The sequence below is a fragment of the Cnephaeus nilssonii genome, assembly GCF_951640355.1.
Source record: "Cnephaeus nilssonii genome assembly, chromosome: 21".
Classification (NCBI taxonomy): domain Eukaryota; kingdom Metazoa; phylum Chordata; class Mammalia; order Chiroptera; family Vespertilionidae; genus Cnephaeus; species Cnephaeus nilssonii.
The window spans coordinates 25,059,882-25,083,136 of record NC_137092.1 but is presented as its reverse complement, the minus strand read 5'-3'; the positions used below and the strand labels follow the sequence as shown (position 1 = coordinate 25,083,136).

General features: G+C 49.4%; 1 protein-coding gene across 1 annotated transcript in view; it reads left to right on the top strand.

The window, feature by feature from the left end:
• NMNAT2 (nicotinamide nucleotide adenylyltransferase 2) overlaps positions 1–23,255 on the top strand; it is a gene marked incomplete at both ends in the record, with an annotated part of 102,372 nt that overhangs the window by 59,256 nt on the left and 19,861 nt on the right. The window contains 4 exons of the mRNA XM_079760547.1: positions 14,727–14,815; positions 15,637–15,704; positions 18,859–18,937; positions 21,664–21,790. Coding sequence (XP_079616673.1) covers positions 14,727–14,815; positions 15,637–15,704; positions 18,859–18,937; positions 21,664–21,790 — 363 coding nt within the window. The remainder of the gene's footprint in view (positions 1–14,726; positions 14,816–15,636; positions 15,705–18,858; positions 18,938–21,663; positions 21,791–23,255) is intronic.

Below are 23,255 nucleotides of genomic sequence, written 5' to 3'. Positions count from 1 at the left end.
CAAACAAGGACCGTGGAAACATCTCAACATGCTGTGAAAGTGCCAGGAACATACTCAGTATATTTTTAACATTAGTTTTGTTTCTTCTTCTTTCTTTCTTACGAGCCCACTACCCAGCGAGGGGGGGCGAGGGAAAGAAAGTACAGCTGGTTGGTCCAAACGCCCAGAAGCGAGGTGTCGCCCTCTCTTCAGTGGTAGTTCCCCACAGCACTGCCTGTGGTTAGTGATCTCAGGTACACCGGCTTCGTGGTGGTTTTCCTACTTGAAAGCACAGGCAGTGTAATCACGACAGGCAATGAGCTTTCGTTCTTTTCTATTCCATAGCATATCTTCTCCATTTCTAAACCTGTCCTTGTTCAATTGAACAGAAGACCCACGTGTGTATGGGGGAAGCAGGGAGCCTGGCAGTGGGCAGAGAGAGAAATTAGGGAAATCGTGCATCCATGCCAGCTCGGCCAATGACAACTGTGGGGGGAGTTTCATGGGAAAGGACAGTGTTTGGAAAAACTGCTGGTGAATAATGATCCCAAATAATTACATAGTGCGGCAGGTTTGTCTAAATTTAAGCAAATGAGAAGGGAAGAGAAAAGGACGTAATGGTAGCTAATACTGAATCACCTTTGTTACGGAGCATCGTGTCATACGTGTGCTACACGTGTCCATGCATTGTCTTATTGTCCACTTAGTTCGTTTGATCCTCACGGTAACTTTATGCAAGAGAGACCGGCATCATTCCCAGTTTACAGACGAAGAAACCGAGACTTAAGAAGGTATCCAAGGTCGCACGGCTGGAAAGGAGGAAAGCCAGGATTTGAACCCAGATATCCCAGGAGGCCCTCGGAAAATCCTACTTTGCAGGCCCAAATTTTTAAGCCATTTGTCAAGTGCTCAGCCTAGTTAACTGTCACTAATATGTCCTGTTTGCTAGAAAACACTCACTGAAGCATTTAGGAGCGAAGAGGCAGCTTATCCTCAAATAGTTTAAAAAGTAATATTCATACGAATATACAGAAAGCACAAAGATAGAGTAAATGTGTAGTAAGATATTAACAAATGGGGACTCTCGGTGAATGGTATACAGTGGTCGGCAAACCACGGCTCGCGAGCCACATGCGGCTCTTTGGCCCCTTGAGTGTGGCTCTTCCACAAAATACCACGGCCTGGGCGAGTCTATTTTGAAGAAGTGGCGTTAGAAGAAGTTTAAGTTTAAAAAAATTTGGCTCTCAAAAGAAATTTCAATCGTTGTACTGTTGATATTTGGCTCTGTTGACTAAATGAGTTTGCCGACCACTGGTATATGGGATGCTTTGTACTATTTCTGCAATTCATTTCCAAGTCTGAAATTTATTTTTTAAAAATTATAAAAAACAGCAACAAAAACATGAAAAACCTGTGCAGAGAAAATGATTCTCTGTCCTTTTCTACTTCATAGTGTGCTTATACATTTCTAAGCTTGTTGTGGTTAAAGTGGGCAGAACACCAGGGTGTGTGTGTGTGTGTGTGGTGTGTGTGTGTGTGTGTGTGTGTGGTGTGTGGTGTCTGTGTGGGTGTGTGTGTGGTGTGTGTGTGTGTGTGTGTGTGTGTGTGTGTGGTGTGTGTGTGGGTGTGTGTGTGTGTGTTTAGGGGCCAGAAGTGTGAGCTGTGTTGCAAAGCTCTCTTCTTCCTCTGTTCTGAGCAGCAGCCCACTTCCTGGGTGTGCACGAGAAAAGAAAAGTAGAAACTACCACACATTTCACAGCTATTCATCATCAGGTTATCAAGCAGACCCTCCCGTCCCCTGACCTGGGAGCGGGGAGACAGGTCTCTGCAGGAGGTGGACTAGGGACTGGCCTCTGTGTCCGCTCCTGCCAAGATGGTGCAAACAGCTCCCTGCCACTTGAACTTGCAGGAGAAAAATAAGTTCTTCACCAGCAGAGAGCCAAGAAACCAGGACAATTGGTTTTACCTGATTATTATAGAATATTATTTTGAGTCTAGAAAACAGGCTGCTAATAAATGCTTCCACTGCTGCTTGTCTGAATGATTCCCGCCCAGCTTTTCATAGAGAACCAATTAATTAGTTAGCGCTTGCAAGGAAAAAGGGTCTCCCTTGGTCTTTGGCCAAGAATTCCCTCAATCACTCCATCTGCTTGTTCCAAAATCCCGTGCCCTTTAACTACTGTGCACAGAAGCCATTCATTCTGTCAGCTCAGGGGGCTATTTGAAGCTGCATGACTCCCTAGAGTGGGACTCCGTTTGTAGAAGCAGAGGGAAGGGGACGGACAGATAAGGAAGGAAGAAGGCAGGAGAGTGGACACGTGTCCCAGATCACTGTCCTTCCCTCAAGCAGGGCAAGTCTCGACCTGCAGCCCCTTAGGGTGAGCAGGAACCTTGGGCTAACTAACCTCTTACAGCCCGCCTGGACAGCTGGGAAATCCCTGTGTCCTGCAGGGCATTTGCTCAAATGGTATGTGACTTGGTCACTTTTTCTAATAACAGTCCCTCGTGTTTAAAGGAGCAGAAAGGCAGAGACTGAAGTCCCAACGCCCTTGGGTTTTCTTCTCTTGGGGCCGGAATTCTTCCACCCGTGTGGGCGCCGTTAGTTTCCACTTCACCGTTCAGACGGGAGCCTTGTGTGTGTTTTTTTAAATCCGGAACATGGTTTCTCAACCTTGGTGCTCCTGACATAGTAGACCAGATGCTTTTTGTCCTGGGGACAGTCTTGTACCTTGTAGGGTCGTTAGCAGCATCCCTGCCCCCTAAAACAGCCAGTAGCACCCCCTTCTAATGGTGACAACCAAAATTCTCTCTAGACATCGTCAAATGTCCCCCAGGGTGCACAAATCAACCCCAGTTGTGAGCCATTGATTTAGAACTTTCTTAGGAATAGCGGTCTTCCTGGGAAACCACTGGAAACAGGGGTCCAGAGCAGGCTGGAGGCATTGGGTTGGAGCTCGGGGTGACGGCGAAGAGAAGTCGCTGTGATGTGATGTCAGACATTCCGGAGGACAGGCTTTGCTGTCTTGCGCTGGGTGCTCGTCCTGAAACGTCGGAACCATGCCACATTCTGCACTGGCTGTTCCCGCAAGCTTTTGAAAGCATTCTTGGGGTCAGGGCAATATGGGAAGCTGACCCAGAGATGCTGAGATCCCGATGGCCGGGCCATGGTCTTTGAATAATTAATTAGAAATCCGGCATCTTGAGAATGTTTGGGAGAGTCCACCCGAGCCGCACCCGGCTGACTGCAGATTTACCTAATCCTGGCTGTCTCTTTCCGCTAATCAGAGCCGCCCGCCCTGTGGAAGGTCACATAGCTCATCTCGGACATTCCGGGAGCAGAGCCGCGGACCGCCCAGGCTGATTTCCACGCTTCCGCAGGTGCCCGCCCTGTATTTTCAGGAAAGGGCTGAGAAAGTTCATCCCAAAGAAAATATTTGCTCCGCTTAAAATTAGAACGAAAAATTAAAGTCTGGTCTTCTAGGGGGCACTGTAACTTTAGCTAAAAAAAGTAAAAGGGCCCGGCCGGTGTGGCTCAGTGGTTGAGTGTCGACCTATGAACCAGGAGGTCATGGTTTGATTCCCTGTCAGTGCCCGGGTTGCGGGCTCCATCCCAATGTGGGGTGTGCAGGAGGCAGCCGATCAATGATTCTCTCTCATCATTGATGTTTCTATCTCTCCCTCTCCCTTTCTCTCTCTGAAATAAAAAAAAATATATATATATATTTAAAGTAAAAGGAACAAAACCAGAGAAAAGAGTATGTTGAAGCGCATGCGTAGTCCACTCAAGAGTACGAGAATGTGAGACTTTACTCCTTACTTAGGAATTTTGTACATAATCCCTGGGATCCTTCCGAGTCTTGGGTTTCACAAAATAAAATGTAATATCAGATTGTTGAATAAATTGCCATATTCTGGGGAAAGGATTTGACCAGATAAGATACGCTCATAACAAAATAATCTGCATAATTAATCAGCTGTAACAAATTTGACCCTACTATAAAATTACTCTCCACTTAATGTAGGCCTTTTTAGTTTTTAAAATAATACCTTAGTTATAAAACATTTTGTAAAATGCAGATTAACGTGTTTGCTTCGGTGGTAAATGACTGGAGGCCTGGCGATTAGTAGGCTCATGATTTATTTCTCACCTGGTCTCGTGTGAGCATCACTTACTTGGTCTCGCTGCCTTCACCCATGTCCCCCACAATGCATTTTCCACCCAACACTCAAGTGAGCTTTCACAGATGTAAGGTGCATCATTCTTCTTCTAACCCTCCAAGGGCTTGGGCTAAAGTCCCAGACTTCTTTCCTGCTCACAAGACCCTTCCCCATCCGTCATCCTCCCTGACTTGAGCACCAGCTGGCTCTTCTGCCTGTGGGACTTCATACCAGCTGCTCCCCTGATCTTTGTGTGGTCGATGTCTTTCATTCACTTCTCTGCCTCCATGTCACTTCTTCAGAACCCTCTCTCCCCGCTTCATTTCCGTCACTGCTCTCATTATGACGATCTGAAATTATTTTACACTCACATAGTTTTATTCAAATGTCACCATGCTATAGTTAATCCTATAACTTGATTTCCATCACCCTCCCACCCCCCCTCCTGCCTAACAATGTACTTTGGAGATCTTCCCATGTCAGACTTGATAGACCTACTTCATTTTTATTTTTTTTTTTACAGAGAGGAAGAGAGAGGGAGAGAGAGTTAGAAACATCGATGAGAGAGAAACATCAATCAGCTGCCTCCTGCACACTCCCCACTGGGGATGTGCCCGCAACCAAGGTACATGCCCTTGACCGGAATCGAACCTGGGACCTTTCAGTCCGCAGGCCGACGCTCTATCCACGGAGCCAAACCGGTTTCGGCTACTTCATTCTTTTTAATGGCTGCATAATATTCCTTTAGATGTACCAGAATTTGTCTAACCTCTTCCCTGTTTATTTCTGATTTTTCCTATTATAAATAATGCTAAAGTGAAATAGCCTTTTGAACACAGCTCTGCACATGTGCAAGTTTTTTCTGTAGGACAGATTCCTGGAAGTGGAATTGAAAGGTCAAAGGCGGTGCCCATTTGTCATTTTGACAGATGCTGGCTGCCATACTGCTTTCCGAAAAGGCTTTATCCATTTATACTCCCACCAACAGCGCGTTAGCTGCACACTGCCCGCATCCTCACTGACATTAATTAGTATCATTTTTGAAAAATTTGCCTTAAGGGATATACAACAATGGCATCTTATTTTGCCTCCTAATTCTAAAGGCAATTTTTAGATCGTTTCCTGCTCGTGGCCCCTGGAGTCGTGCCCCCAGCTCAGTTCGGAGAGAAGCAGCAGCATCCTTGGTGAGCTCTGAGAGTTTCGTAAGATAAATGAAACCTTTCAAAGCAGTCTTATCCATCCCAGCCGAAACCTCATGTGTCCTGTCCCCTAGCTCTCTCCCATCCATCATCCACACACCCCGGGAGCTCAGCGAAGGCTCTGAAGTGAGTCAAAATCTGCCCAAGAGCAGCACGCCCCCCACCCCAATCTTAGCTTCTCTGACATCATTCAGAACCCTTTGTTCGGCTTCATGTAAGGACCAAAGGAGACTGAGGTCTGGTCGTTGACACGGCATCTCCAGTGGTGGCTTCTCAAGCCCAGAGGGGCATGTCCGCTCTCTCTAAGGGAGGCAGGGCCAGAGAGCCAGAGAGCACCAAGGAAAACATATCGCTGGCTTGATCTTTCTGGCCACCAACCCCAATCCAGGAGTCATCCAGGAGCCCACCCAGAGTCACCTCATTAGAACAAAGACAAATGCAATAGATGCTGCTAGTGTTCTTATCACCTAGGAAATGACAAGGATTTTAGGAGCTCTGTGCTAGGAACCAGGGGTAGAGACCAATATATGTATTTTCTATTATCTCAAGAAAGCCGCTAGACTTCCCAAGGAAGGAAAGTATGGCCTGTGTTTCCTGGGTGCTGGTGCTAGGCTAAGCTCTTTGCATCTATCATCTAACAGCTCTGTGAGGTAGACAGTATTATTATCTCTAACTTAGAGATGAGTCTGCAGCCAGAGCAGTTGAGTAACTACCCTAAGGTCACCCAGCTTGTAAGGTCCGGGGCAGGATTTGAACCTCGAGCCTCTAAACTTATGTTCTGTTGCCTCTTAGGTGAGATCGGTGTCTTAATCTAAAAATGTCAAAGGCTTTATTTTGGGGTGTTAAGAGATTATTGTTCATTTCTGTACTTATAGGTTTCTTTTAAGAGAAAATCCCAAAGTAACAATGGAATTACTTTAAAATTGTGACCTTTCTGTGCCCCCGAAAGAGTCCACCACATGGACATCTGTTTTCTATGGGCCGATTTCCTTTCTCCCCTTCTGGTTCAGGACGGTGCAGGGGTTCCCTGGGCACCCTGGCCAAGGGAGGGGCAGGGTGAACAACTGTTTCCGTTTCCTCTTGCTGCTGTACTCAGTTACCACAAAGTATTGACTTACGCCCACACAGATGTATGATCTCATAGTTCTGCAAGTCCTAAAATCCAGGTGTGCTCTTCCTGGAGGCGCTGGGGGAGACTCCCTGGCCTTTTCCCTCTTCCGGCGGCCACTGCACTCCTCATTGGGTGGCCCTTTCCTCCGTCTTCAAATCTCTCTGCTCCCGTTGTCCCCTTTCCTCCCGAGTCTGCGAGCACCTTGGGCCCACCTGCATAATCCAGGGTAAGGTCCCCATCTCAAGATTCTTAATTTAAGCCACATCTGCGAAGTGCCCCCTGCCACGCAAGATAACACATTCACAAGTTGTGGGGATCAAGATGCAGACATCTTTGGGGGCTGTTATTCGGCCAACCATCTCACTTTGCTGGAGACTAAAAGGTCTCCCGGGTAGTGGAGCTTTTAGTGCTAAAACTACGAAAGTCCTGGGCCAACCTGGATAGTCAGTTGCCCTGAGCAAGGGGGCCATTGTCCCAGGGAGATACTCTACTGACCTTTAGGGAAGTAGAGAGAGAAGATAGACACCAATAAGAAAGCTGTAAAGGGCCCTGACTGGTTTGGCTCAGTGGATAGAGCGTCGGCCTGCGGACTGAAGGGTCCCAGGTTCGATTCCAGTCAAGGGCATGTACCTTGGCTGAGGGCACACCCCCAGTGGGGGGTGTGCAGGAGACAGCTGATCGATGTTTCTAACTCTCTATCCCTCTCTCTTCCTCTCTGTAAAAATCAATAAAATATTAAAAAGAAAAAAGAAAGCTGTAAAGGAACTGTTTCTCCAATAACATTCTTGAGGAGAAAAGCAGCCTTTACCTTTCGGAAGCCCCGCCCTACGCGATAGCCTCCGAGGACCACATCCTTACATAAAGGGCCCCATCGCCGCCTAATGTTCTCCGCTATTTTCTTGATAAAAGCAAAGCTGTTTGCTGGATAATCTCTACTTCAGAGTCTGAATTATCCTTTTCTTATTTTGAAGCTTCCATCTTATATAAAAACTGCTGTTTGAAATTTTAACCCTGCTATTTTGGCTTCTGTAAATGCTTGCTTGCTTAAATAATAAGGAAATAAGACTACTCTCTGTTCCAAAGAGGCCATACACCTTCCCCGGATGAAGTTATCAGTGCTGGCGCCAGGCCAAGCCTTTGGTTGAGGTCTCAAAGCCTTTAAGAACTTGCAAAAGGAACCGGAAAAATCCTTATTTGGGAGACAAAGAAGGTAAAAAGGTATAAAGATCAGAAACTTCCTGTGTGACTTTGCCCAGAATTTGAGAGACATTTTCCTCTGGGCCTGCGTGTAATAATAATAATAATAATAATAATAATAATAATAATAAATGTAACTCCATCTCTCTAAGCGTTGCTGGGTTCTTCTCCGGTTTTCTGTAACAATTTAAGAAGCCTGTGTGGTGAACTTGAATCCAAAAAGGTTAATAAAGTGTGGAACAACAGAGCTGTAGTTAAAAATAGAGCCTGATTCCACGCCAATGACCGAGACTTGCCGCCTCAATGTGGAGCCATGGTCAGTTTTCTACATCAAGCTTCCCCTTCCGATCTGTATTCCCTATTCCTCAGCTTCCACTCTGTCCCCAGCCCCAGTCCACCCACCCACCCACCCACCCAGTTATATTTGGTATTACAGTCTGTGGGTTTCTAAAATAATTCTCTCATGTGTTTATGAGTCTCACTGAAAGGAAACCAGTTCGTGTCATATTTTTACACATATATTTAGCTTTCTATTTCTGAAGAAATAAACAAAAAAAAATTCTTTTTCAACGATGGGTGAATTCCAAGAAGCTTGGAGCCTGCTTTGGAAAGGCTGGGGGATGGGATCTGGGGAGCTTTTCCAGTGGAAAGGGTTTGAATGGAGGCCAGACTTCTGGGGTGGCACGAAGCCCCTGGGGCATAGGAGAGGCTCACCCAGCACGGTCTGTCAGAAGTGACAATTCGTGGACATGAGGGTCATAAATCCTTCCTCAGCGGTGAAGACAAAGGGACTCAGATCCTTCTAAGGTAGGGGTGGTGGAGCGAAGAAGATCGCAGGAATGAGGGAGCGACTGCCACTCTGTGTTACTCCGTGACAGCTGGTTCAGGGCTGCAAGTGGCAGTGGCTGCAAAAGCCAGACAAATGGGTGAAAACCCAGGACCTAGAGGAAATCCAGGCATGCAAGGGGTTCTGGGAAGCATTTGTTGCTTTCTTTTGTGAATTCAGATAGCCTGAGGCTCGTGCTGTGGGGATGGGGACCGCTGGTGGTAACCGACAGATGGTCGAGAGAACCAGACTCCAAGGTTGCAGGGCTGCTCTGAGCACGTGTCTGTCCCGGGACCTCAGCCGGATCCCCACGGGCACTCATACCCAGCCCGCCCTTCTGCCGGCCAGCCACTGGCCATAGAGACTGGGCGGAAGAACGCACCAGATCTGGGCACCCCCTCCATCCCTTGGGGAAATGTACCCCCCATCACATGCCTTCCTGAGTCAGAGACAGGGCAAAGGAGCTGTCTTTTACTGAAGAAAAAATTGTATCCTCATAACCTCAAGGGGCTTCATGTTCTATTGCTTCTTCTACAGGCATGGGGAAGGGGTATGAAGGAAGGGAGAGGCCGCTGTGCTGGTGAATCTGCATCCTCTCCCCCCGCCCAGTTCTGCTGAGTAGTCATGCTTGGCAAGCATCTGTCCATGGCCGGCTCCGGGTGGAGAGTAAATCCATAACCAGCTATCAGCCCACTCAGCTCATGGCGTCTAAGGGGTGGCATGGCGGGCTCCCAGGATCCCACCCGTGGATCAGCGGTAGGGAGAAGACTATCTTTTAACACTTCCTTCAGACTCAAGTTGGAATCTCACTTGGACATTATCTCACGGTGTAGGCTGGACAACTCAGACAGAGGACCGGGACCCACCCACTGTTTCCACCAGAGGAATGTGGCCTCCTAGCCCCCTTCTTCCAAACAGATCGGGACTGGAGCACCTGGGACCGGAGGGAGATGCAGAAGGTGCTCTAGGTTGGCTGGGGGAGGGTAAGACTCCCTTAGTGACCGTGGATGGATGTGGTCTCATTGCTTTTCAAACAAGGAATACCAAGCCCTAGAGCCTTCAGGAGGACCCACAAATTCCATTCCTGACTCAGTTCCTCTGCTCACATCGCCTTGTCCCCCTGGAATGAGTGTCTTCTGTTTTGAATTGTAGGTTTCACTGTTAGTGAGGTGTAGCAAGGCCAACAGATCAGGAAACAGCTGCCCTGAAAAGACAGCGAAGCTCACAGTTCCCAGGAGGAGAGGACATGCCGTGCTGCGGGGGCGGGTGGGGGTGGGGGTGGGGGTGGGGGTGGGGTGGTGGTAAGACTGGGTAAGCACCAGGTCAGTCAGGAGGCAGAGGGAGAAGGAGAAATGTAGGCAAGAGCCTTTCTTGTCATTTCCACTAGAAGAAGCAGGGGAGGCAGAGGAAACAGGTTTAGGACGGGCTGGTTTGGGTAATTTCAGCAGATGCTGTGACATCGGAGCTATCCCTAGTTGTCTGGTACCTGGCCCTGAGGCGATTAAGGCAAGGGGATAGTGTGACCCTGAGTGTGAGAGCAGACAGAGGAGGTGGTTGGAGGGGAGCGGGGATGACACTCTGATTGGGTGAGTTTGCATTTGAAAGGTGGGTTCTAGTGTAAGTTGTTCATTATCTCTAGGAATTGTCTAACCCTGGGAGGGGTGGCCCTCTGGGGTCAGCAAAGCCCCAGAGGTCATCGCCTCAGAGAGCCGGAAATAAAAATACATGGTTCATACACTCTCCTCTTCTCTGTTTTCAAGACCCAGTTCAAGCCTCAAGCTTTCCCAGATACCCCATTCCATTGGGATCACTCCCTCCCCCGAAGTCTTATAAGACTTCATGTCTCTGCTGTTCATCGGTAATTGATTTTGGTATCGATTATCAGGGGAGAGTGTGCTGTGTCCCTGCATTGCACACCTAAGCTCCTCGGAGGTGGGGTGTGTGTCTTTTACTTATCTATGTCCCCTGCGGCACCTGGCACAGAGTCTGGAACCTAATAAACACTCGTTGAATGTTTGTGAGCTCATAGGGCAAGCATGTCAAACTCAAAGGCTAACACGGGCCAAATAAACGAGTCATGTGGCCCATGGGCCGCAAGTTTGACATGCTTGTCATAGGGTCTCAATTGCCTTCAGCTCAAACATAATCCATGTCAAAGTGGCATGTCTTAGGGAGGCTTTTTTAAAACCCCTTCAGTTTCTTCCTTTATTATCTAGGGCTTGATCTTTCTAATATTCAGAATGTTTAAAACTCTGGACCACCTTTATGAAATTCTCCAACAAGGAGCATTCAGGCAGCTCCAGCTGTGAATGCAACTCAGAAGGGATCATTTCTAATTTCAGCTGGAAAGGAGAGATTGAGTAAGTATCGATGCCCTGACTCCAGTGTTTCCTCCATTAACTCCCTGGAAGAAGAGAGGAGATGACATACAGATGAGGCATGTCTGTCTCATGTATTATTATTAATGGACAAACCATCTGTGTTATGTCCATCTTCGCTGGTGGGTCCAGCCCAGGCTATCAGGAAGGGAAGTAGTCTGGAATGAGGAGACACAGTGGATCCTCAAGGTATTGAGGGCAGGACACAGAAATGCTGCTGGCCACCTTGGGCTCCTCCTCCATTAGAATGAGAGCAGTGAGGAAGAACGAATGGACTAGAGTGTAAAATGATAGAGCGATTTGGCTCTGTCCCTGGGGCAGAGCTGATGGACAAAAATAGACCACATCTTGGGAAGCCTGGCATGAAATTAAATTCCAGGGCTGTAGCAATAGCCTTGCCAGTGGGCTACCTGCCAATATCCAGAAATGCCCTTGTCATGCGAAGTGGAGGTGGTGGTAGAGTGGAAGAGAAAGCTTCTGTGGAGGGTACCCTGACATTGCAAGGGCTGTCCCATCTGTCTTTAGTCCCTTGTAATTCAAAATATAGCCAATAGGCCTGCAGCATTGGACTCATTTGGGAGCTTGTTAGAAATGCTGAATCTCAGGCAAGGGCCAGGGGGAGGGGGAGGGGGCGGCCAAGGAGGCTGGCACCCTCCACTGCAGAATTCAAGGAGGCACCCCGAAACTTGGTCATCAAGATAAACAATACTTTTAAAAATCAAAATTCATACAAAAAAATCTATGATGAACAAAATAGCATAATTTTAAATGAAAACAGGGTCTGATTCTGCACTTGAAAGATTCGGTCTCTTTCACCTCTCCCTAACTTGGCCCAGATCTTAGGCCCCGCCCACACAGTTAGAGTCGACATTCTCACAAGATCCCAGAAAATGTACACATGCACATTGAAGTTTGAGAGGCACTGCTTTGGACAACACCTCTCAAGCCACAACAACTCAAAATCTTGGAGTCCAGACAGCAGCAAGAATGGAAAGGGATAATCAGAGCAAAAGTTCCAGAAGCATCCACCCGCACCAGTGTGCTGGCCATTTGCCTGGATTTGCACACAGCCACCTTAGAACTGTAGTGTGTCACGGTTTCCTATAAACTTTAAAACCGGTTTTACTTTGAAATCATCATAGATTCACAGGAAGTTGCAAAGAGGGTACAGAGAGAAGCCATGTGCCCTCACCTACCTTATAGCCATACCCACCTCCCTTCCCTGCCCCCATGCCCATCCCTAACTCTTGGCAGCCACTCATCTGTATAAATGAAAGTTATATAAACGGAGTCATACATATGTAACCTTTTGAGATTGGCTGTTTTTCACTCAACATGATGAACTGGAGATTCATCCCAATTGTTGCACATATCATTACTTCCTTCACTGAATTGTTTTTGTACCTTTGTCAAAATTCAGTTGGCCATATTTGTGTGGAGCTATTTCTAGACTATTGTATTTCATTAATCTATGTGTCTATCTCTCTGCCAATATCTGAGAGTCTTGATTACTATCCTATATAATAAGAGAGGAATATGCTAATTATCCATTACGCTGTGAGGCGTAACAACCAACCGCATAACGATCGACCACGTAACCACCAGATCTCAGATCTGCAGGAGGGTGGGGCAGCGAACTACAAGCGGGTGGTGGAGAGCTATAGGAGGGCGGCAGCAAGCTACTGGTGCACAGATTCGTGCACAGGGCTACGAGTAGGTATATAATAAGCTTTAAAATTTGGATAGATTTTCTCACTTTCTTCTTTTTTTTTCCAAAAAAAAAGGTTTTGACTACTTTAGTTCCTTTACCTTTCCATATAAATTTTAGAATTATTTTACACCCAAAAAATCTTTCTGACATTTAGATAGGAAATGCATTAAATTTATATGCCAATTTGGGGAGAATTACTGTCTTTACAATGTTGAGTCTTCTAACCAATAGAAGACAATAACCTCTACATTTATTTAGATCTTTGATTTCTGTCACCAGCATTTTGTAGTTTTTAATGTACAAGTTCTGTATATATTTTATTATATCCATATCTAAGCATTCACTTGTGTGAGCGGTTATAAGTGGTCTTATACATTTAATTTCACTTCCACATGTTTTTGCAATTACTTTTCTTAGATTGATCTTGTATCTTATGAACTTACTGAACTCACTTATTAGCTCTAGGAGCTTCCTTGTAGATTTCTTGGGATATATAAGTAAATTTTCATGCCATATGCAAATACAGCTTTTTTTCCCCTTTTAGATCTCTATTTTTAAAAATTTCCTTTTCTTGCTTTCTTGAGCTAGCTAGAACTTCAGGTGCTGTATTGAATAGCTATGATGAGAGCAGGCATTCCCGCCTAGATCCTGATCTTAGGAAGAAAGCATTTAGTCTTTCTCTTTAAAGTATGATGTTTGCTGTGGGTTTTTATGGGTGTTCTTTCCCACGCTGAGGAAAGGCCCCTCTATGCCTACTTTTCTGAGTTTTTATTGTGGGAAAGGAAGAAATTTCCTCTATTCTTCCAGGTTCTGGGCCCCACGCTCAACAAGGACAGAAGTCCCTTTGTTTGGGACCTCAACCTACATGTCTCTTCATCTGGCTGTTGATTCTCATCCTTAAAACCCTTTGTAATAAGTTCATAATCTAGTGAATAAATGGGTTTCTCCAGTTCTGTGAGCCACTCTAGCGAGTTAGACGAACCCAAGGAGGGGGTCTTCGGAACCATCGAACTCTACAACACAAAGAGTAAATCTGTGGCCTAGAAATAATAATGTGTCAGAATGAGCTCAGACAGGGTAACAAAGGTACCACAGTCATGCAAGACAATACTAATAACAAAGGGGAAATGGTGTGTGTGCCTGGAGTGGGGGAGGAGATAAGGTAAGGGGCCGAGTATATAGAACTCTATAGACTATTTGCTCACACATTTTATAAATCTAAAATTGTGCTAAGAAATAAAGTCGATTCGCTATTTGAAAATGCAACTCTAAGAGACTTGACATTAAAAGAAACGTGATGAGAATTTTTTAAGTTTTAAGAGAGCCAGCAGGGTCACCCTGGAACCTTACTTTTAAACTACCACACAGCAAGGCTTGCTACCCAGGTTCACTCACAGAATCCCTCACCTGTAAAATAAACCCAAGCCTCGTTTCCTCGGCGGCACACGCTCAGGCCCCGTTAGCGTTGTAGAGCGAACCCCCTTAGAAATAAGAGGACCAGAATTTTCATCCCCTTCCTAGGTTACTGATTTTTTCTCATGGAAAGGAAATCGGGTGTGGCTGGCCAATTTGAAAAAAGCAACATCACAAATTCCTTCCTAAGGAAAAAAAACAACCCTTTTCTCTGGCTGAATGCTCCTCAACTCCCTGTGATGATGGGTTTCTGACCTGACTGTTAATTCCCCCTAATTATGCAGGAGGCTCCGTAAATTTGTTTTGGTGGGTTTTCTCTTCGGAGTGACTAGATGAGGCGACCAGCTCACCTTTCCTCACATATGAAGGCTGCTGCTGCTGCTTTTTTTAAAAATGACTCCTGCGCTTCAGGATTTCTGCAGGTGATCCGGGGAGCACGCTTCAGTCTGTTGCTCCAGTGGCTGTCAGTGAGGGGCCTGTTTCAAATCCCCCTAAACGACACTGGCTCATTGAGTGGCGGCCCTTTAAAACTGGACTGATCCCCTGGAGTTCGAAATCCTTTTGCTTTGAGGGCTGAAATCTGTCTCCCTAACCTTTTGGATCCTCAACCTGTGCTTTGAAAGTTGGCACTTTCTATTTGAATGGCAAGAAAGATCGGAAATAAGCCTTCTAGAGCGGAATGTATTGATTTCAATGATCGCCTTTAATCCACCCCTTTCCTCTTTATAATGTGCGGCTTTCTTCTCTTAATTAGAAAGAGCCAGAGATTATCTGCACAAAACCGGGAGGTTTATTGTGATTGGCGGGATTGTCTCTCCTGTCCACGACTCCTACGGAAAACAGGTGCGCCCTGCCTTTGCCCCTTTTCTCCCTCACCCCCTCCCCCGCCCCCCATTTCTGACCTGACGCCTCCTCTGGTATCAAACTGCCCCACTGCCATTCCTGCTGTGATTCCTGCCAAAGCAAATACCTGGTAGCAGGCATCCCGCTTCCCATCTCTGGACCCGCCAGACCTCAGGGACTGGTGTTGGGCAGCAGCTGGAACAGCTGCCCATGACCAGGCAGCTGCTGGCAGTGCCAGGCTCAGTCCAAACTCATTAGAGGAGAAGCAGTCACACCCGCTGAGGGCCAACTGTGACTCGGCATGGATGCCAAATTAGTGGCTGGTTATGGGCAAGGCAAGTCTCTCCTGGGATTTTAGGAGGAAAAAAAGACTTATACCTTTTATAATCTGAGTTTACAAAATCACTTTCCTGCCCTTCCATCCCTGCCACATGTCCCAGACGATCTAGGAGCCATTCCCCTTGCACCCCCATGCAACTTGGTGGGCCCCAGAGGAGGTCCCCTGAGTGCCAGACTGAGCCCCGAGACCAGGCAGCACCTGAGTCTCATCTCTGTGCTGGGCACATGGCTGCCCCGAGAGGTGGGGGCTCACCTATGGGCCCTGTTGGGGTGGTCTCCTCCACCTGCCCCTCACTCTTCTTCTTTCCCTTCTGCCCCTCCATGCCTGTCTTGTGTCTGATGGACAAGTAAAGGGGGCACACCCTCATTCCCTGTCACCACCCGAAAAATGGCTGCACTTTTGGAATGGGCTGCCCCGAAGGTGTCTCGGGAGGCGGTGGGGAGCAGACACAGGTCCCCATGATTGCTCTGTTGCTTCCCAGGGCCTTGTGTCGAGCCGGCATCGTCTCATCATGTGTCAGCTGGCCGTCCAGAACTCCGACTGGATCAGGTAGGGCTGATCTGCTGATGCCGGAGGCGGGAGGCCCTGGGACTCACAGGGGTGGGTGGAGAAAGAGGATGGGTCCGGGCAGGGGTCGGGAGCCAGGGGAGATAGTAACCCTGTTAAATACAAAATGCAGCTGAGTGTGTGTGTGTGTGTGTGTGTGTGTATACATATATATATTTAAAATATACATATATACACATTATATGTATATATAATGTATATATATATTTAAAATATATATATACACATTATATGTATATATAATGTATATATATATTTTTTTAATATATATATTTAAAATATACATATATACACATTATGTGTATATATATATTTAAAATATATATATACATTATATGTATATATAATGTATATATATATTTAATATATATATATATTATTGATTTCAGAGAGGAAGGGAGAGGGAGAGAGATCAAAACATCAATGATGAGTGAGAATCATTGATTGGTTGCCTCCTGCACGCCCCACAGTGGGGATTGAGCCCACAACCCAGGCATGTGCCCTGACCAGGGAATTGAACCGTGACCTCCTGGTTCATAACTTAACGCTCAGCCACTGAGCCAGGCCGGCCGGGCCAGCTGAAAAGATTTAAAGATCAAATTGGCTTTATTCAAAGATTCACGAATCAAGCAATATCCCACCTAGCAAGTAAAAAGGAGCTCCGAGGAGCTACACAAAATGGAAGGCTTTTATAGGCAGCAGGGGAGAGAGAGTGGATTGTTTCGGGCTTGGGTAACCTACCTGGGGGCAGGAGGAGGCTATCGGATGCAGTACCTCACTCGAGCTGACCAGGAAATTCTAGACTGACTGGTTAAGATAATAATCCTAGGAGAGGCTGAGATTGCTGTTAAGCTAGGTATGAGGTCCTGGTTTGGTGATGTGAGCTTAGCACAAGTGACTCCATTTTGGGCCTGTTGTTTGTTTCATCACAGCCCTGTGCAAGCAATAGAGCAATAGTTATGTAGACCTTCAGGGGTGGCCCAACTGATAACTTACATTTTTAACCAAGTTCTGGGGCCCATGAAACCAAAGAGGGCGCTTCTAGTGTCTCATCTGCTCTGACACCTTTGGAGTATTCTTGAAGCTTCCAAAAACATCACTGGGTTTGGGGTGAGGCATGGCCAGAAAACCCAAAATGCTTCCCTACTTTTATCCCCACTCACTTCCCGGGTGAGGTGCCTGGCCTTGGCTATTTCCCTTTCCCCAGTTGGGGTCTCTGGGGCCCCAGGGTGACTGTGGGACAGAGGTGTGGGGCCAGCGCTTGCTCCCTTTCCCTGGGACATTCCACTAAGATGGCAGAGCCGTTATCCACTGAGCCTGCCGTGTAATTAAAGCAACCTTCTGCTAATTATGCTAATTACACGCCCAACGTTCCTACAGCTGTAATTTGCATGAGTGGACGACGTTTCTAAAAAAAATAATGGCCTGACATTTGCACTGTCATTCCCCCCACGGAAACATCAGCAGCACCTAGAGGTTCCCTTGAAAGGAGGAAGAGGAGGGAAGGCCGACCTCAGGAGGAGGGGCGCAGAGCGTTAGTGGCGAAGATGGGTGGGCCAGAACGAGAGCCGTGAAGGGAGGCAACAGTGGTAATTAAGTATCCATCCTTGCCCATCGTGCACAGTGATCTGTGTGAGGAGCGCATGCTCTTGGTAGACCTTCTCCTCCCCCCAGGACAGAGGTTAGGCAGAGAGACCGTTGCCTTGTCTCAGATGAGGCCCAGAGACGTCAAGGGGCCCGAGAGCGAACAGCGCGCCTGAGGTCAAGTCAGGAATAGAAACACAGCCTGTTAACCTTGTAACTCATCACCTGCTGGGGGAAACGGGGTCCAGTGGGGAGAATACTGGGCAGCAGGCTCTCCTCCTTGGATGTGATTAGAAGATTCTAAACCAGTGATGGCGAACCTATGACACGCGTGTCAGCACTGACACGCGTAGCCATTTCTGATGACACGCGGCCGCTGAGGCGGCCGCATGCCGAGGATGAAACATTTGCTGGTCCTGAGGATGAAACATTTGTGAAATAATGTTTTTTCCTCAAAGTGACACACTACCCGAGTTATGCTCAGTTTTTTGGCGAAGTTTGACACACCAAGCTCAAAAGGTTGCCCATCACTGTTCTAAACGAATATCCCTCATTCACTCACTAAATGTTGATTGACAACTTCCTGCCCGCCCTGCTCCAGGCACTGGGAGAGTTAGAATTCTGAGCTGAGGCTCAGAGCTGGCTCTAGAGGTGGGGCTGGGGGCAGCAGGGCCCGTGGACATGGGGAGTCTGCTGAGCTAGATCCATCCGGTGTCTGTGCATCTCAGGGGAGGGCTGGGCAGGGATGGGGCGGGGGGAATAGGGGAGAAGGCTGACTCTGAGTCTTCAGTTAGCGAGATTGCCTCTCTGAAAACCTTAGGTGTGTGTGCATGGTGGGAGGTGGGCAGGGAATGCTCAACTGCTGAGAAACACCCCAAGTTAGCATCGCATTTAGCGTGTCATTAAGGCCGAGTGATGCATCAGTCGGGCTGGAGCCCTGCTCCCTCTCATCCTGGTGTGCAGGAGGGCTTGGCCCAGCCCAGTCTGACGGCCAGGCCCACCTCCGTGCCCACAAGGCACCCCTCTGCACAGGGAGGCAGACAGGGCAGACTCCCCAACTCAGCTAGCTGCGGCCACCGCGTGGTGAGGGCTTGGCTCTCTATCCTATGAGGCCAGGAGAATTCCCATCGTGCAGGTAAGGATACAAGCAAGACACTCGTCTAGGCACTTCACATCCAACGCTCATCACGCCCTTCTCATCTCCCCACAAGAGGGTTACTGCTGCTAGTCCCATTTTACAGAAAACGAGCGCCGAGAGCGATCACGTAGCCGCCCCGAGGCCCTGCAGCGCCAAGTTCTGGGCCTGGGGTTCCGCCTGAGCAGACTAGTGTCAGCGTCTCTGCATGTCAGCCCACACAGCCCTCCTTTCACAGAGGGGAAACTGAGGCTCGGGGAGGCGTTTCAAGCCCATGTGTCTGCTTTGAGGTCTAACTACACAGCATGACCAGGTCTGCTCAGTGCCCTGAGCACTGGTCTTTGGAGGGAACCAATAAGAAAAGAGGGGGAGACTGGACACCAATGGAAACACCCCCCTTCCCCTCCATTGTGCCAGGGTGGACCCGTGGGAGTGCTATCAGGACACCTGGCAGACGACCTGCAGCGTGTTGGAACACCATCGCGACCTCATGAAGGTGAGCTGGCCGCGCCGAGGGGTGGGGGACCACAGACACCAGGCAGGCTGTGGGAAGGGTGCCGCTGGCCTCCTGACCTGGTTTGGGCTCCGGTTTCTCACCAACCAGGCCCCGAGCAGACACGGGAGGGCGGTGGGTGAGGCACCCAGAGCAGCCCCCGGGACTGCGCCTGCCCTGCTCCCCTTGCTGGATCTGACCTGGGGCTGTTTTCATCTTCTGGGGGCAAGTTCAAGGTGGGATGAAGACGACAGGCAGACGACTTCAGAAAGCGAGGCGAGAAGGAGACCGGGCAGAGAAAGGCAGGAGAAGGGAGGGCCTCTGGGAGGAGGGACAAGCAGCCAGGTGCTCCTGCCCCACCTGTTTGGGACCCAGTGGTCCCCTCCCTGCAGCACAGGATGCTGTGCTGAGGGCCTCACACCCGCCGGGCACTGTACCGTCATCCCCCCGTGTTCCTCCTCAGGGAGTCCCACGGGCAGACAGTGTCCCAGCTCCTGCTGTGTCAGTGGGTAAAGGAAACTCCGAGGGGTGAGCCAGCCGCTGCTTAGTGAACACGGCAGGGTGCCTGGGCTCGTGGCCGGGTTTCACACCAGCCAGTAGCACCCGTCACAGATCAGTACCAACCCATCGACTCCCGCTGTGAAAGGAGAGAAGCAAGAAGCCAGCCGACCAAGGCCAGACACCACCCATTCCGCTCACCTGCACCGACCCTGCTGCGGGCCCTCCCAGCCCCAAACCACAATCCCACGGCATTGTTCTGCCCCGGGGAGCCCCTCCAGCGCATCTGTGCTTCTCTCAAAGGGCCTGTCGCCGTCTCCTCCTTGGGGCGCTGTCCGTGGCCCCCGACCACCCCACACTGTGCCCCCCACGCAGCCAGGCTTTATCTTAACAGACTGTGCAGCGTTTGGGCTCCAGACCGTCCAGGGAGTCACCAGAGGAGCCGAGAGGACTAGCAGACGGTTGCTTCATCCATTAAGATTTCCCTCAGGCCCAGGGAGCTGAAGGAAACCCATGTCCCTTCTCTCCATCTTCAGAACCCTTCACACTCACCCCGAGTCTTTTCGGGTCCCCTTGAAAGGTCTGACAAAGGATGGCACTGTGCTGCTCCGTGATAAAGGACGCCCCATCTTACTGTCTAAGGGTGTATCCGTCAGGACAGGCTAAGAGATGCTGTGGTAACAAACATCCTTAAAATCCCAGTGGCTGCACACACGTTTTTTCTCACACTGAGTGTCAGCTGGGGGCCACAGGGACCTGTGCTCCCGGAGCCCCGGGCATCATGATGGAAGGGAGGACTCCAGAAACCCACAGCCGTGCCTGGGCCCCGGGTATGCCAGCCATAATGCCCGGCTCCTGTTTTGCTGTCTAGGTGCCCTTCCTCTGTTGGCAATGCCCAGAGGCATGCGCCTGGGCCAGAGAAGCTGCGCCAGGCGCCCCGGCTGCAGCAGAGACGGGCACGGATGGGCAGAGGATGTAGCTCTCGATGGCCCCGGGCTTGGAGCAGGAGCTGGGCTGCCTCCTAAGAGCCCTTGGCCTCCCCAGTCCTAGCATCAGGCTGGTGTTTCTGGCTGGGAGAGCAGACCCGTCCGAGAGACAGGCACGGGGCTTAAGAAGTGACTCAAGGCCACGTTCGGGAAGGCCTCTGAGAACCGGAGAAACTGACGAGGACAGATTGGGGCAGGCGGCCTGCCCCGCCCTCCTTCCCTAGCCTAGAACTAGGATGCGTGCAGCAAGACGAAGAAATTCCTCAGCCGCCAGACCAGTTATTAAGGGAGAATGCGGCGTTTTCTTATCTGGGGGTGACATAACGTTAAGAAGGGGGCAGACTGTCCCTTCCGCTTCACCAGCACTACCTTCAGAGGGTCCCCCCAGCCCTGGAGCTTGGGGGGTCCTCTGGCAACAGCACTCAGTAGTCCAGAACGGGTGGTGGGCAGGGGCTGGGATGCTGGCTTTCAGGGAAGGGGCCTGGAATCAGCACAGATTGAAAAATTCATCCGTTGTTTCTGTTGCCCAGTAGCCACTGGCCCCTCACTCCTGGGTCAGCTGTGACGAAGGCGGGGTATCTGCTCCGTTTTCTGAAGCTCCAGAGAGCAGCAGCAGCCCAGGACAGCACAGGACAGTGCTGAATACACACAGCGTTTCCCTTGGCTCTGGAATGTGGCTTCACACGGGCCAGCTCTGCCCCGAGCCCCGCCCCGCCCTCCCGCAGCACAAACGCTTCCTGCTCTGCCTGGCACCGCTCCGGCTTGGCCCTGCCCCTGGCGTTTCTGGCCTGGAGAGGCGGCAGATGGCGATAGTGCCTGGCGTTCACATGACCTTTCCCCAGCTCACACAGCCCTCGTGCAGACATGACCTCATTTGAGCCCCACGAAGCGGGCAGCGAGGGCAGGTAGGCATGTTACCCAGAGGTTCCAGCGCGGGCTGGGTGTACCAGGCTCCTGCCCCGTGCCAGACTCTCCATAGACACCTTGCATACCCTCCCTCGTACACTCCCAGCACAACCTGGAAATGCTGCCTGTCTATGCTCGACTCCTGAGCTGAGGTCCAAGAGAAGTGAAGTCACTATCCAAGGTCACACAGACAGAAGGGGGCAGAGCTCAACCTTGAACCTAGGTCTGGGCAACACCACATCCCATTGGACAGCACATGTGCGTTTGGAGATGGTTAGAAACGCTTTCCGTCAGTCACTTGGCTGATGACACGGACTCTGAACTCCTCTCTTCCCCCAGCGGGTGACTGGCTGCATCCTCTCCAACGTCAACACCCCCTCCATGACCCCCGTGATCGGCCAGCCCCAGAACGAGAACGCCCAGCCCATTTACCAGAACAGCAATGTGCCCGCCAAGCCCACTGCAGGTAGGGAACGCTGGCCTACGGAGTGGTTCTCACACGTCAGAATCACCTGAGGCGCTTGTGAAAATCCAGATTGTTCCGTGCAGCCCCAGGTGTGATTCAGTATGTCTGGGAGGGGGAGAATTTGCATTTTTTACAAGGTGATGCTGGAGCTCTGGTCTCTATATCGACAACCCTTAATATAGAGGATCAGAGAGAAATGGTCAGGATTAGGGAGAGACAGAGAGACACAGGGGTGAGGGTGTGCATTCTTCTACTGTATATGAATATAAGTTATAAAAATATAAACTGCCTCAATGGAAATGAAAGGTACAAAAGGGAGCATTGTCCTCTGCCTCTTCCCAGGGGGCTGAGGACCTTGCCCAAGTCAAACAGTGAGGAAGCAGCAGGACCAGGAGTCAAACCCAGGTCCGTCTGCCTCCAGAATCCCACCCTCTTACCCACCTCTTCAGTGACAGGGAGATGGGGGGCCCCCCACACCCACCCAACACCTAGCACTGTGTGCCCGCACCGTGCTCCGTGCTTTACCCGGGTCCTCATCGAATGCAGTGATTCTGCGATAGAGACAGGACGTTCCCATTGACGTGAGATTCAGAGAAGGAGTGGTTTGCCTCAGAACACACAGCTGGAAAGCAGGAGAGCCAGAATTCGCATTCAGGACTTTCTGATCCCAAGGTCTATGCTCTTTCTAATATTTCCTCCCAGGCCAGTTGCCAGGGGCAGATCCTGGTATTACTTTTCCAGCCTGGAGCCCATAAGCGATTATGTCATTAGTCTGCTATACACAGGAAAGAATTCCATAGTTCACACACAGCCACATGTGGGGGCTCAGGAAAAAAAGTCTGGATTAGAGCCCAGAGAGATGATTGAAAACCAGATACCTCTTGGCCAGAGTAGGGTGTCTGATTGTTCTAAGGGCCGTCTGCATGGGAAGGAATGACCAGCAGAAATTATCCCAAATGAATCCTCTGCCACAGGCCCGGGCTCCCTGGATCTGGGTGTCAGGGTTCAGCGGTGGGTAAAAGCTCATGATATTAAAAAAATAAATAAGCAAACAGCCAATATGCCCTTTAACCACAGGGTGTAATCCACCTGATGTTACACAGACATAGCTGCATGATACACATTTGAAAAATAGAAAATAAATAATATACCAATACATCAGTAATGGTTACCACCACTAACATATTGGTATATTATTTATTTTCTTCTTCATGTATCTTCCTCTTCTATATTTTCCGATTTTTCAACTGTGTAAGACTTCAGTCCGTGGCTCAAAATGCTTGTGCCTAGGACTGTGAATGAGAAGGAATCTTTGCTGTCATATTTCTGTTCTTTCTCTCTACCCTCTTTCTGCTGCCCACTGCCCCCCCTGCCCCCCCCCCGTGCACCCCATTGTTTACGGGGGCCGATGCCGGGCTCACTGAGTGCCAGTTGTGAGTGGTTCTCTCCCTGTCCCTGTGTGTCT